Genomic DNA, 15,328 nt, shown 5'->3' with positions numbered 1-15,328 from the left:
ACCGCGGAACGCTGTGGTATAGTACGTGGGTAGTACGCGGGCATCCCATGAAACTTCATGCTTCTCCTTTCTTCGCAGCGGTCCGCGCGATATGGGCCTCGCGAGACGCGCCATCCTTCGCTGGAAGAAAATCGTGACGTACCGCGGTCCAAGCGTCGATGAAACTCGAGGAAATGACTGATTTATCGATTTAGCGATTTCGAAATAGAAATATACGACATACGTATATCGTGTTCGGCTAATAATAAATTTTGTTACGGCTTAACTTCGTGGAAAGGAGAGACCGCTCGCGGGCGTTCTAGGATAGCGTTCCAGAACACGAAAAAGCGAATACGCGCCGAGTTAGATTCTCTTTCTCGTCATAACGCGTCGATACGATCGCGACGCGGCACGTAACTCCTCTTGTGCTGCATTCTCTGCAACGTAGTCTTCCCCGATTTGGTTTTGGCGTCGATCGATTTTTCGCTTCTCACATCCTTCGCAAGGTACCTTCCTTCAACCTGTCTCGCGATGCGACGCCTTCTTCGTAAACGCCTGCCTACGTTTCGAGTTCGCTTATCTTCGTTTTCACTCGCCTTAGATCGCGAATTGATTGCGACTACGTCGATCGAGTCGGATCGGATCGGATCGGATCGGATCGGATCTAATCGGATCTGATCGGATCGGATATCCGAGCCAATAAGCGATTTCGTTTCGATATCCTATCTCGCGAGAAATAATAATTACTAGCAGAGGCTGAGAAAAAGGGAAGGAAGAAAAGAGAGACAGTATTTCTTCGATCACCGGGGACGAAAACTTTCACTGACGATATCGTAAAGGAATGAAGTACGTATGTACCGTATAGCATATGTACGTTTTACGAGCGGCAACGCGTTTTCTCGCACGCTGGAAATCGGAACACGCGTGCTCGGATTAACATAAAAGGGGGATAAGTCTTTGGCGTCGAGGAGGAATTAGGGTGAAAGTTTTCGAGAGATACCTGACTTAGATATTCGATCGAAGCGCTCTCGATCGTTTCTATCTCTGTTTATCTTTGTTTTCGTCTTTCGTTCTCTTTTTACTTCTTTAAATCCATGCTCGCGTGGATAGCAGGTGTTTGCAAACGCACCGTCGTCGTCCGTGGCGGACGTGGCGAGCACGGTCCGATCACGCGAAATACGCGCTAAGGACGTTGCATGCGCGTGGCTACGTCCCAGGGTGGATCGGGCAAAAACCGAAGGAGAAAGAAAGCTGCGCGAAAAATCCGTCCCGCGATAATTAATGGATGATGCTCCGTAAAGTACGACGACGTAAGAATCTTTCGTTTAGTTTCTTCGCCGTGCGCGTTTACTTGGTCGTTCTTTCGTTTTACTCCGCTTTGCTTAAATCGTCTTTCCCTTCCTCGCCTGCCCTTTTTCTCTCAATATGCGAACGTAATACCGCAAAGAGTACGATCATTATGGTAGTCGTGATCCGCTAGCGTTACAGGCTTATTGGAACGTGAGAAAATTTTTCAATTGTTTCTCTCTACGCGCGAGTTCGAGTTTAACTCTTTAGGGGTCGCGCGCTCGGCACTGAGAAAGAATTCTATTATTGTTGATTTCGAGAGATAGATCGGTCGCGAGCAAATATTTTCCCGGGTGTCGACGCGATGACAGTCGTTCCTTCGATTATAGATATCGTAGTGTTTCGGATGAAGTAACGGGGAAGAAGTCATAGGTCGGTCTCGTTGTCCTGGTTTTCGGCATCGAAAAGCATCGTCCGTCGAAACGAAGGAATTTTCGCCGTAGAAAATGTTATCTAGAATTCCGTAGAATTAAGAGTTTAGCACGAACGAACGGTCGCCTTGCTTGCAAATCTTTTTGCGATCGCGACGCGCATTCGTACGCAATATCGAGATACGTCGAATGCACCTGCGTACGCGCGAGCGTACACGCTGCCCCATTCTCTTCGCGGCCTAATGCCGATCCTTATCGAGAAATCGATATCCTATTTAACGCTATACCGAATCTGGACTCTTTTGATTCTCTTCATTCTCTTGTTTCTTTCGCTCGCTTTTCCTTCTCTCTTTTCTTTTTTTCCTTTTTTCATATAAAACGCATTGATTCGTTGATTCGTTATGCCTCTTCTTTTCTTTTCTCGTTAATAAAATGTAATCTCTTTACATGCCTTCCGCTTGGCTTTCTCTCCTATCGGAACTTTCCATCTCGCTATTTCGTACGAAATCGAGCTGCGATCGATCACGATCGATATTTGTTCGTTCGAAACGATCGAAAATCCTTATTTCCCTTTATCGTTCGTTATTCATTCCATGTTCGGCCTGGGCGTTCGTTTATGGTAGGCCACAAGGAATTATCGAATCCCGAGAAGAGAACCGAACGATCGTCGAAGAGAGTGCAAGGGAAGCGTTTGTTCTCGTATTTCGCGCTCGAAATTATGCTACGGTATATCGAAAGGAATGCTCGAAAATCTCACGATAAACGAATCGTCTTGCATAGGATCGAATCGCGCTTTGAAACGCAAACGATTTGACGGCAGGTACGAGGCATGGACATTAAAAGATTTACTCTCTTTTCAGAGTTACGTAATTTTTTATTACATTTTCACTTTCTCTTATCGATAGATCGTCTTGTTAGTCAACGGCTAGACGAATTTGTGAAGTTTTATTCCAACAAATGATATCGAAGCGAGAGCAAAGGAAATGGATAGGTACAAATGTCGTTTAATTTTCCCGCCACCTCATTCCGGAATTTCGCTTCGTACGAAGACGAATATCGACGATCGTCTCGAGTCGTTTGATTTGACCTTCGCCTTTGTTTTCCTTTTTGTTTCGTTTCGTTCGACGAAAGATGAGATCCAAAAAATGTTTATATTACCATCTCTTTGACTTAGAAATAATATCTTACAGTAAACGTAATACATAGGACAGGCGTCCTTTCGAGTATTCCGGGCAGGTTCACCGAACTAGATGGATCGGATGGAATTAAATCGGTACGTACGATTGGTATATCTCTATGCGGTTTTTTTCACCGATCTTTTATTAGCGCTTGTTCCTTAACCGTAAATCGAAAGTGTATCGGAAGCGTTCGTTCCACTTATTGGCATTCCCCTAATCGCAAGTTCAAAGTTGGATAGATACCTCTATTTATTACGTGTATCTTTCTAATGGCACGGAAAAATAACAACGACGAGACAATAGGGCTAACGATCGTTCCATTCTTATTATTTCTATCTGAACTGTAATCGAATAACGTGTTTCGTTTATCTCACGGCGAGGCGTAAAAAAGAAAAAAAAAAAAAAAGATATGAGAGGCCTTCCGACGTGAGGTTCCGAAAAGAAGAACTTTCTTCTTTCTTTTTCTCGCGAATGAACGGCGTGTCAATGTGAAGGATGAAAGTACGCGTGCAATTACGCGGGCCCTTTCGAAACGTAAGAAGAAAAAGTAGTGCGTAAAAAGGCCGGGCCGATCGGTCGAGACATCGACCGATTCTTCTGCGTATAGTGCAGTGTAGAAACGACTGCGAAAGATGTAGGTACATATGTACTACATACACACACACACACACATCATCGCCAAGTTCGACTCTCTTTTTGCGGGAGAGTACGACGAGCCCTAATTAGCGGCTGCTCGTGGCGAAGGTAATTGTTGGGTTTTATCCGTTGAAACTTTTAACAAAACTATCGACGGTTTTTTCGGAAAAAATAATCTCGTTATAACTCGTCGGCATCGATCCGTGCAAGAGAAGGGTAAGTATGCGAATTTAGTCGTTTTAAAGGAAAAGAGAAAGAAAGAGAACGTTCTCGAGGTACGATTTAGAAATACAGAGGAGGAGAGAGAGAGAGAACGTAAACAGTAGACGCTCGTTACGATCGTTTCACGCACCGTTACGATTCTGCTTCCCAATGGACTCCTAATGGACGATCAAAACCGATTACCTTCGTTTCGTTTATTTGTATTTTAGCATGCTACTTACAATTAGATAGGTATGTCAGTTCACTCGGAATTTCCTTCGCAGGCGAAAACGGTTCTTGTTGTGACGGTACTCCCCTCGACAAATGATTTACAGTTTCGAGAAACGAATTGGGAAACTTCCGTTTCCCGTTTCGTCCATCCGCGAGAGTTATCTTATATTGCTTGTAAGATGGATTTTTATGCGGATCGTGAGTTGGGTGTAATAATTGCACCACGAGACGTAACTGTCTCGTCGTATAATTGCTCGGTAAGTTCTCGTAAAGCTTTAAGAAACAAGACCCGTATTGTAGATGGATTTATGAATATCTCAACGACGTTAACAAGAAATCTATAAATTTTTGCGCTTAACAACGCAAAGTGGGTTTCGCTTAATTTCCCACGAGAGCAAAGCGATCGACGAGTAGCACAGAAAAAGTAGAAGGGACAGCAAAGAGAAGGAGAAAGAACATAATAATGTCGATTAGACACGATCTTGGTTTAGAAACATGAGTCATGCGGAAGTCGATAAGAAAATGTTAAACAAACGACATTTCTTTCCTCGATCTGTCTGTTTCTTCGGGACGTTCGATATCAATTAGTATAGAATTCAGATGCAACTGTAAAACGTCGCTTTTGTGTGGGTGCGTGCGCGAGCGTGATCTACGTTCGGGGGATTAGCGGCTAATTCCGAAATTTGACTTGGCTCGCATTTGAGTCACGTAGTTACGTGACCATTATACGCTTTTTCTCGTTAAATGTAAATGTGAATTCGTTCGCTTTCGTTCGAGGAGACCGTTTTTACTCGCGCATTGGCTACGGTTAATCCGATAACTCGATAACTCGAGTCCACTCCCTTTATCCGGCCGATTTAGATATCGTTCGAGATACGAGTAGATGTTGTGCGAGCAGAGTCGTGAGACATCGTAATTAATCCAGACGCACGGGAGATAATGGTTAATTAAAATTTCAATAGACGAAACGTTGATCAACCGCGGCACGATATCGTAACGCGGAAGCGATGAACGACTTTGATCGATATTATCTACTCGTACGTAAATAGGATCTTCCAACTCCGTTTTTCCGTGGGAATATATCGTGCGAACGGAGCGAGGCCCTAATACGTATCGTCTCGCTTAAACCAGATATTTTTTCCTTCCCTTTTTTCTTCCTTTTACTCTCGATCATTCGGAAACACCTCGACGACCCTTCGGATCTGAGAAATTATTGGATTGCTCGACTTGGCGAGCCAGGTATCTAGCTAGCGTGACTGGTAAATAACACTATAGAAGGCGAGCTCTAAGACGATTTATCTATAGGTAAGTAACCAACGATCGTTTCACGTTGACAGCTTTGAAACGAATCGATGACTATGGCTCGACTTAATTGAGTCCACCGTGTGGCGGGACTCCCTGTGGCGTTTAAAATTCGGATAACAACGAGCGACCACCACGCGGTTACGCGTTCGTTACAACGAAGAATCGCGATAAGACGGGAGTCAAAGACCGACCCGGGAGCGGATCGATCGAGCTACCAACGAGAATCCATTTCCTTTATTTTGCTTTTTTTCTTTTTTTTTTTTTTTTTGAATTTCCTCCTTTCGTCCCCTTTGAATGCATTCGACGTTCGAAATTAAAGTAACCAGAAAGCATGGATCGCCCCTCGATGCGTCATAGAAGACCGTAGAGATCGTGCTGATGAAAAATCGATCGGTCGTTTGGAATTGGCCAGCATCGGCTGGCATTAGCTAGAATCGACGAGTCGCGGAACACTCGGGCAGCCTATCGTGACGTGTCCGTTAACGCAAGAAAAACGATAAGCTTAATTTCGTATAACCGTTAAATCGAAAGGTACGCCTTGTTACGATTGGATAACCGGCTCTCGTAAAAACTTTATAGCGAGTGCCCGGCCTTATAGTTCGTAGTTTGCGATAGTTTTAGAAAGTCGCTCAAAAACCCCATGGACAGTTCTCGATCGTTCGCAGTGTACGATGTTACAGGCATCCGTTAACCGTAGATAATGTTATTCTCGTCTTGATCGCAAATCGCCGTTTTAATTCCGCGCCTATTTTCACAAGGAAAATGAATCGATCGAACGGCACTTTTTATTTTCTCCTTTCCTCGTGACTCCATTCCAGTATTTACAATCTATCACCGAGCGATTATCTTTCAGAAGAATAATAAAAATCGTAACGACTGCGAAACTCTTTCAAAAGTATCAACGGTATAGAAACGGAACGTCAAATATGGAACGCGCGACGGCGAGCGGCTAGTCAAAGGCAACGGGAGAACCTTATCCTTTGAGTATCGCACGCGATTAAAATCTACATTAGAATAGAATGCCACGGAATGTGCAAGTTTGCCCGCGCGAAACGTAAAAGCCGTTTGTTAGACGCACGCGATACGTGACAGTGGCCGACTCGATTTAACAGCAGCGACCGTTCTAAAGACAATCGTTGCGAGAACGAGAGGAATTTTGATTCGTTTCGGTATCGCGATGTTGCATCGTTCGTTACGCCGCTCTAGATAACAACTAATAGGTAATATCGGAATCGTCCATGGTTAAAAGTCAAGTATCGTCCTCTCGTCGTAAAAGTTCCATTTGAATTCGGATAATTTCATTGAATACCATTCATCCGGCTGAATGTTCCACATTTGATCTCCAGTCTCTAGTCTCCCCCTATTCTGCAATCGCTCTCTCGTTACGTCATTGTCCGTGCACCTTCTCGATCCAGAAGCGATCATAGGATCGATAGTAAATAGTCACGATTCGCATTCACAATGGTGCCAGGAACAGAGATCGTTCTCGTATGCGAGACCGATTGCCGCTTCGAACGCTTCGAACGCTTCGAACGCTTTTACTTTGCAGCCAGGCGACCGGAACGGATTGAAAAAGTGTCTTACGTAGAACGATTGACATCAAATCTTCCAATGGGCGGATCGATACAGGACGGTCGATAAGATCGAATAGATTTTCGGTTCGCTTTACTTTACGAGAATCTTCCCTCGACCTTTTTTCCTTTCCGTCACAACTTTGGTTACGGCTTCGAGTATCGATCGTCGTCGAATAACAAGGCCGCACTTAAAGTTTATCGAATGACGCTCGATAATGGAAAATAACGAGATGGATGAGAAATCGACGGGTCGGTATCTTCGAACAAAAAATAAAAAAAAGAGAAAAATAGACGGGCTTGGTGCGTAAAAAGAGAATAATTATAGCTAGCGTTACGAGGTAGTAGACGATTAGGTAGGAGTACAAGACGACTGCATTGTGCTCCTCTCCGTTTATAAGTTTCGAAAAAGAAAACAAGCTCGTTTGTGAAACCGTCCTTTCGAACGGTTTTACGTAATCATTCGCGGATCGCGGATCACAAAAGACAAATTCTTCCCGAAAGGAACGCGACAATTAAAAGGAACGCGTCCAGAAACGTATTTCGTAACGAGCTAGACTTTCACGATAATAAAAAAAAGAAAAAAAGAAAGAAAGAAATAAAAAAATAACAAAAAGAGGAAAAGAAGAAAAGGAAAAGAAAATAGTTAGTCGGTCGCAACCACCCACTAATGTCGTGCTCGGTCGAGTATTTCATTTTCGAACGGAAGAAAAATTGTTTCCACCGAGCCACGAGACGTAGGTATTCGAGCATCCCTCATCGTGTCTACTCGACTTACATTGATCGTTCGCGTTGCGTCACGATGATCGGATTTTTGCATAATTCTTCATCGATCCTAAACCGTGTTTCGGCAAGTCGAGAACGCTTCGTCGCGCTAAAAAAGAGACGGATTCGTGTCCGTTCCGTTTCGTCGAACGAAATAAGTCGAACGAAATAAGTCTCGACTTATGGACGACATTTTTGAAAATGTTACTGCCCAAAGGAAACTCGAACGCGTTAACGTTCGAAAAAAAAAAGAAACGATGAAATAATTTCTGTTATGCTTCAGAAAATGTCCTTGTCGAGATAGATACAAGTTTCGAAGTGGAGCAGAGCAAAAATAAAGAAATTCGAAACAGGTTGCTGGTAGACAAGACGCCAAAGCGGACTTGTGAAAAAACGTCGTACGAAGAAATCAGAGTTATTAGGGAAACGAACGTGTTCGTAAATATGTATTATCTGCGACAGTTCATTTCGCCGAATATCATTTGGTAAGAGCGTTCGCGAGCACTTACGCGAGATATTGAATTTCCAATTGGCAGTCGCTACCTGTCGGCTAAAGTGGATATTGGAAAGTGTCCGAAATCGATCGACCGATCTCTAATTTAGAGATCTATGCAGATCGTAAGTGGTTTACGCTTTTAGCGAATTCGCTATCGATTTCCAAATCCTAATCTTCGAACCGATCGCGCGTAGGAGTCTTCCGGGTGAGTTGGGATTCTTGTTTTACAGCGAGAGACGGATAGAGGGAGAGGGGGGGGGAGAGAGAGAGAGAGAGAGAGAGCGAGAGTGTGTAGGTGGTAGAAAGGAAACGACAAGTAGATATCTACGTGAGAGAGGAGGATAGAAAAGCATAGAGCGAGGCTATTAGAATGCGTCGCGTGCCAGGACGATAGCATTTCACTAGCACTCGGCTTGGCAAAAGCCGAGCGTGTCGTTCCGCTCGCTTGCTTTTCTCTTCGGGAGGAAAAGAGATTCCTGATATCGTATATGTATTTCTCCTTCTCTTATAGGTTACTCGACTTTTCCTTTCAAATTTAATTTCACGCCGTATGGAGACTACGACGATTATTCGTTATTAACGATGGCATTTTGTTGCAACGACTCGTCCACAAAATCAACAAATTTTTCTCCAATCGAGCTAACGCAATTTTTGCAACGAATTTTTTTAATGACAACGTCGGCGAGCGAAACTGCGTCCTGTTGTTCTCCAGTTTTTAATATCGCGGTGTCCTTGGACATACCGCAAATAAATCTAATGCGTCGACGAGAGTAGTATAGAAAAACTTTGCGAACGGTGAATAGATACGTATCGCTTCGAGAAAAAGAGTCACGAGCAACGATTCGGTTCTATTTAACGGCTTTAAGTATCGATCGCAAAAACAAATGCAAGCGATTAAAAGCACAAGCTTCTTCTGTCCAGCGTCCTCATTTTGTTGTTTGTTTTTGTTTTTATACCTAACCGTAAAACGTTCGACAGCCGACGCAATAGTTTCAATTTCCAAGAATATTCATGAATTTTGTCTACTCTCGACTAGAAAAAGAAAAAGAAGATGTAGGAACCTGAACGAAGGCGCAAACGCGGTGCTCGAAATTTTCTAAAAGTCGAAGATACGGGAAATCGATCGATGCGATAGATCGTTCGAAGCGAATGATCCGATTAGGAAAATTATGGGATCGAAGTAGGAAGATATATCGATGGACGACGATCTGCTCGTTAAAGAGCGAACGAATCGCTTATTCATTGCCAAGGTAGAAAAGTTATAGAAAAGTTATAGATCCTTTCGCTGTCAAAGTCTGGGCGTATACCAGGAGGGATTATTATCGAAATAACGTACGTCTGTCTCTCTTTCTTGCGCGGCAAGCGCGAAATCGAAAGGCGCTGAAAGTTCGCTCAGCGTGCGATTCCGCGCGTGGAACACGCGCGGTACCAAGCGTCTCTCTCGCGGAGAGAAGCGGACACAGGATGTCGACGAGCGAGAGAGAACCGTTCGCGAGTTCGTTCGGCCGTGGCGTCGCGTTGTGCAGCTTTGTACGCGAACGCGAATGCCGTGCAGGAAGGCTGAATTGGCTGAGATGGAAGGCGAGAGAGAACGAAGAGAGGACAAGGAGAGAGCGCGAATGGGAGTCGATATATCTCGGTCGTACGTTAGAGCCCCACCTCGAATCCACCTTCACCGTGCCACGATCGTGTCTCCGTTCCTGCTCCTTCTCCATGAAGGGAGAACCTCGAACGTCGCTTTTGCCGAGCTACGAGTATCGTCGAACGGTGCGATGCCTTCCAGAGATTCTCGAGTCGAAACCACCTACTCTCGGTTTCAACCACCTTGCTGAAACTTACCACCTCCTCGATCTCTCTCTCTCTCTCTCTCCCCCTAGCTTGCTATGCGTACACGGCTGTCTCTTTTTCCCCGTTAGCTTCCTTTCCCTCCCACCCGCCTTCCGCTTCGCGCGCTCTCTCACTCTCTCTCTCTCTCTCTCTCCCTCTCTCTCTCTCTCTCGCGCGCGCACACAGACGGCTACCATCTGAAAAGGAGGTGAACGTGCTCGGGAGTGTACCATTGGGCAAGGAATTGGGGCAGGAGCCAATCGTAAGGAGCCCGAGGTGGAGCGATAGGTTTTAAATAGGTGTGCAAAAGGCAAGCGTAACGAGGTGTACCGAGGTTGCGGATAGGGGATCCATAGGAGAATACATCTCTCCTTGGGAAAATTAAATTTGGAATCGACCGGTTTGGGCACGTTCCAACGCAAGACAACTCGCTAGGTTCTCGCTCCCGCGGTACTTTGCCTCTACGTTTCGACCGATCCTTCCTTTCTCCGTGCCTATCGTTCGTTCCTCCGACATTCGAAAGATAGAATCTTTTGGAAAACGAATTATCAACGTCCGCAACTTGGAGATAAACTGGCTTTAGGGGAGAGGGGAAGAGAGAAGGGAAGCTTCTTCGTTAAGAAACGCCGATTCTCGAGGAGAGCGATAGTAGAGTCCCGCTTTTGATATAAGAGCGAGCGGCACGAGGCACAAAGTTTATAACTGACGTCTCAGTCGGCTCTGAGCCAGTGCCTCAGCGAGTACGCTTCGGAAGGAAAGTCTCCGTTCATCGGGGATTTGCTCCGAGAGCAAAAGTAGAAGCCGCGCGCGCGCGCGCGCGTCGACTTGATTCGCCGACCGTCGACCGCTATCGCCAAGTGGAACAGGAAGAAAAGGGAATAAAGAAGGAGAAAGGGAGCGGAAGAAGGAAGAAAGGGCATAGGAAGAAAGGAGAATTTGGAGAATCGGAGTTATGGGGTCCCGTCGAGGCTCGTACGCGGTGCTAAGCCTAGCGGCTTTTATAGCCTGCCTCGGTCCAATGGCCGCGGTACGCATCTCGCAGTCCAGCGCAAGTAGGAAGGACGGTGAGTCATCTCGTTCCGATCCGAGTCTTATTCGGTTCTTCTATGCGCCTTGCACGTTTTTTTCCCGCTCCCCGTTGCTTCGCCCCCTTGCAGTAGCTTGCTCGAGGACTGACTCGCTTGTTCCTCTCGGTTCTCCGTCGAGAGATTATTTTCTTCGCATTACTTGCGTTTCTCTTTCTTCCTCTCGTTCGCTCCGACCCGTTTACGACCCGTAATCCTCTTATTTTCCTCCTCGTGGCTTTTCCATGTCGGCCGAGATCGGGCCGGTTTTGCGAGAGCGATTTCGCACCTCGAGCGCGCGTGCACGAGTCAGTGAAGTGTTCCCGCTTGTGTCGAACGCGCGGAAGACGAGGACGACGTCGAACGGTGCGATTCCCTGATGTGCGAGGAAACGGCACGCGGAGAGAGGTCCACGTCGGAAAATTATCCTGGACGTTTTTTCTGGATATTATCGAGGAAGTATCTTCGAATAGTTTTCCCTCGATTCTTTCGAGTACGTTCAACGTTTACCATTACGCATAAAAATATACGTCGTTGAAGAGAAGAAAACAATCGGAGAGATATCGATAAGTTCTTTCTCGAGAGTTCACCGATGAATCTCCAAAGAGCCGTTTCGATTCCCTCTTCGGCTTGGACTCTCTCTTTTTCTTTCTCATCCGGTTGGTAATGCGATAGTCGAGAATTTTGTTATAACGGTGCTCGGAGCTCTATGACCAAACCGATCGTGAGCGAGACCGTCGTCGCGTCCACGTACAAATTCACGCGTTGTAAATTTCTCTGAAAAAATTGATACGTCGTTGGGTAGCGAGTAGGACGTGACGATGAATAACGGTTTTCGTAGGATCGACGAGTCGACTCGTCGTCTGGGTTGCGTCTGACATAAATCAAAACAGCACCGTCACATGCCCATCGATCGGTCCTACGGAACAAAATCGAACGTCGTTCGAATCGCTTCGGGGTTATTTCAGCGTAATTCGTTCGACTCGTGTTCGACTTCGTATAGCGTGACCGCGACGGAAGATCATGGATTTTGTTGAACCTTACAACTTTATTGATCGTGCTCGATTAATCGTGCAAATGGAAAGAGAACAACTCTTTTATCGTCGCTAATCGGTTTATTTTACGTTTTGCATTGATCGGTCATCGAGCAACGAATGTACATACGGTAGATCGTAGAGTATCGAGATGGCTCGAAGGAAGTATAATTCGGCGCGTTCTATAATCGACTAATTGCAAGAGTGATACTTTCGATTCCTACGGAGAAATTATACCGTAACGGTAATATATCGAAACTCGCGCATCGTACGTTTCTTTTCCTCGCGTAATGGCAAATAAATTTCCAGTCTCATAGGCTGTATCGCCTAGGCTATATCTAATTCTCGATAAAAGGAACTTTAAGCGATAAAATAACGAAGCTTTATAGACGATCGAACGGCTATGGAAATAATTGCTATATAATTACAGCAAGCGCGACTAATTGCCATACGTGTGGCAATCATTTTTATAATCTATGGTCGTTGAGCCTTGACTCGCTCGCGCCATTTCACCCGTCGAACGATTCTTCTACTTTAATCGTTCCAAACCCCATTCGAGATTTATTCGCAATTTCGCCGCAATTTCGGCATTTCAACTTGCGACGATAATTTTTTGTCCATCCCTCTCTCGATTCTTTCTCCACTTATCTCATCCGCGTTCGAGTCCAACGAGTATCTTTTACGCACTTTACGAAGAACAACGAACTCGCGGTAATAAAAGGGTTTAATCGAGCGTTCGATCGTAAATTTTTTCCACTCCCGTCCTTTTTCTTTTTCATCGTCTTCGTTCACCAAAGTATTTGAAACTAGTGAAAGCAGCGTGGTCGAGACAGTCACGATTGTTCCTCACCTTCGAGCATAACTGCATTCTCGAGCATTCGAAACTTGGCGTACGAGATCGAGAGTAGATTTAAATCGAATAAGATCTCGTAGAATCTCTTTCCTTCCTTCTTTCCGTTCCTCCACGAACGAAGATTATCGGCCGTTGTAACGTTAGAGGTCCGGTTAATAGAATTTCAACGATCGGCTTCTATACGGCTCCGCGTACACGCACGCACGCACGCACGCACGCACGCACAGCAGGCAGCGAGCGAAACTATCTATGGAAAATGAACTGCATTCGTGACCTAGTTCGAGCTAGTAGTAAGTATCGATGAAGTGACATTGCGTACGTGGTCAATTTCTTTCGTGATTTTCATTACCCGTTACAGTAGAGTAATAATAACAGGCAATTGCTTCGTAAAACCGATCCTTCGATCTTAACGTTTGTCGGTCGTTCTCTCGATATCGTTTTTATTTTCTCTCGATGATATTGAAACTACGATTAATTGAAATGTTTTAGGATCGAATAAATCGAATTCGTTTCGTCGAGTTTTACTTTAAACGCTTGGAAGTGAAAGATTTCGTAGTATTGGTATATATTACTAGAGTATGTATTATACGCATATATAGTAAGCATAGTACTATCTACTATAGCTGTAAGTCATTGGCATTACCAGTCAAATATGGTCTTTTCAGTGGAGTAGGACAGACGCGACGGCATGCCAATGGATATAACAGTTCCCTATAAACGGGATAAACTAGTTGTTCACCTAGATGCAATCGCGATCACCGGTTCACCGATTCTTCCGTTCTAGATGGTTCTACCTCCTTATCTTTTTGCATTGTACGTCGAGTCGTATTCTTACTTTCGTCCATGGGACACCGAATGCTCGTTCGGTCATTGTCTCTTCTTCCCTATCTCTACCGTTCGTTTCTATTGTGTGACTAACAGAAAACCAGTCAGTCAAATCTCTCGTCCTTAACGGTTCTTTCCTCGAGGAAAATATGACACGAGTAGACGTCAAGCGTGTCCACGCGGTTCTACGGCTATGTACAGGCTTCGGACGTATCGCGTAAGATCAGCTTTTACTCATTCTTTTTTACGACAATACGTATTTACTTTTTACGATAATAGATATTTATTTGTTGCATCGAACAAGGTTTAAACGTTCGATTGAACTTAGACTTAGGTATTATTGGTTTAATGTCGAGCAGGAATTCTTAAAAGGCAGGTATCGACTCGGCAGGTATTGAGAAAATTCCACTCATTCCGCGTCGTATGGAATCACCTGAAATTGCTAGTTTTATATAGGCACGTGGGAAAATTACGTCTATAGTCTAGCTGCGAAGTTGCAGAACTACATTCTGTCTCGCTCGCATAGGAATATTTTAGTACCTTAGCGAGTACCTTAGCGAGTACCTTAGCGAGACGATCTAATGGACGCTACTTTCTCCCTTATCGAATTGTAACGAAAAATAAAATAGTTCTATCAAATGTACTTGAAATCGGAAGAAATAACAATAGAAGGAGAGGAGGAAGAACTTCTTTATAATCCGTTCTCCGACGGATTATTAAATCAGGATTGAAAATTTCAAAATCAGGATGTACCGATGATACCGTGATTTTTAAAGTACGCGTGTCGTTACGTGAGTTGCCGACTTTCTCTTTGGATTTCAACATCTTTTGGTATAATTAAACGTAAAATGAAGCAAAGGAAGAGTCATCTTACGTTCGGTGCAAAAGATATTACTAGCTGCGGGGACAGTACGTAAGTTGTGATCGAACGTCTTCCTTAAACACCAAGAATTTTTTCCTTTCTTTGACAAGGGGTCTTACGAGTTGTCCGGATAAAGGTATGCCGATTGGCTAAAAGATTAGAAGATAGAACACAACGGTGGTTAACGGGCGGAGAATTACCGGCTTATTTGCGCACGGTAGAAATTCTCATAAGTCAAGCGTCATTTCAATTTCTGTTCTTGAAAGTCAACCACGGAGTTCAAGGGTTAAACGAAACTACATGAAACTCGTTTGCCTCTCCCTCTCTCTCTCTCTCTCTCTCTCTCTCTCTTTCTCTCTCTTGCACACGGAAATCGGACTTCACCTGTAGAAACCGGATGGTTGCTATCATCGTAGTAAAAGCAAGGAGTATCCGGATGTGACTGTCGGTGAACTTGAAGACCACTTTTTTCTTTTTTCTTCTCTCTCTCTCTCTCTCTCTCTCTCTCTCTCTCTCTCTCTCTCTCTCCACTTATCTCCCTTCCCTCTTTTTCGAAGCTTCCCCCAGCAAATTAGAGAGCAAGAGAGATAGGAAAACGTAGAAATCGTGGTTAATCGACCGACCGATTTTTCTACCGACTTCGGTCACCTCTCATTTTATTCTTCTTCTAGTCTTCTTTTAGAGTAGACTGGTACCACGATCGAACTACTTATCTAGGCTAAACTCCGTATTCCCGGTATTCGTGATCAAGCAACGATCCAGCTTCTCTTTGCTGACTGCGTC

At 44.7% G+C, this 15,328-nt stretch overlaps 1 protein-coding gene across 2 annotated transcripts in view; it reads left to right on the top strand.

Annotated features, from left to right (window-relative positions):
* Positions 1-10,174: 10,174 nt before the first annotated feature.
* LOC122630402 (laccase-like) overlaps positions 10,175-15,328 on the top strand; it is a 36,164-nt gene continuing 31,010 nt past the window's right edge. For both annotated transcript variants that reach the window (XR_006327480.1, XM_043814865.1), the window contains exon 1: positions 10,175-10,971. Coding sequence is in view for 1 of the 2 variants with exons in the window: in XM_043814865.1 (XP_043670800.1) it covers positions 10,860-10,971 (112 nt within the window). In the remaining variant the exon portion in view is untranslated. The remainder of the gene's footprint in view (positions 10,972-15,328) is intronic.

This window comes from Vespula pensylvanica, chromosome 7 (assembly GCF_014466175.1).
Source record: "Vespula pensylvanica isolate Volc-1 chromosome 7, ASM1446617v1, whole genome shotgun sequence".
NCBI classification, from domain to species: domain Eukaryota; kingdom Metazoa; phylum Arthropoda; class Insecta; order Hymenoptera; family Vespidae; genus Vespula; species Vespula pensylvanica.
This window is presented reverse-complemented; position numbering and strand designations above follow the sequence as displayed.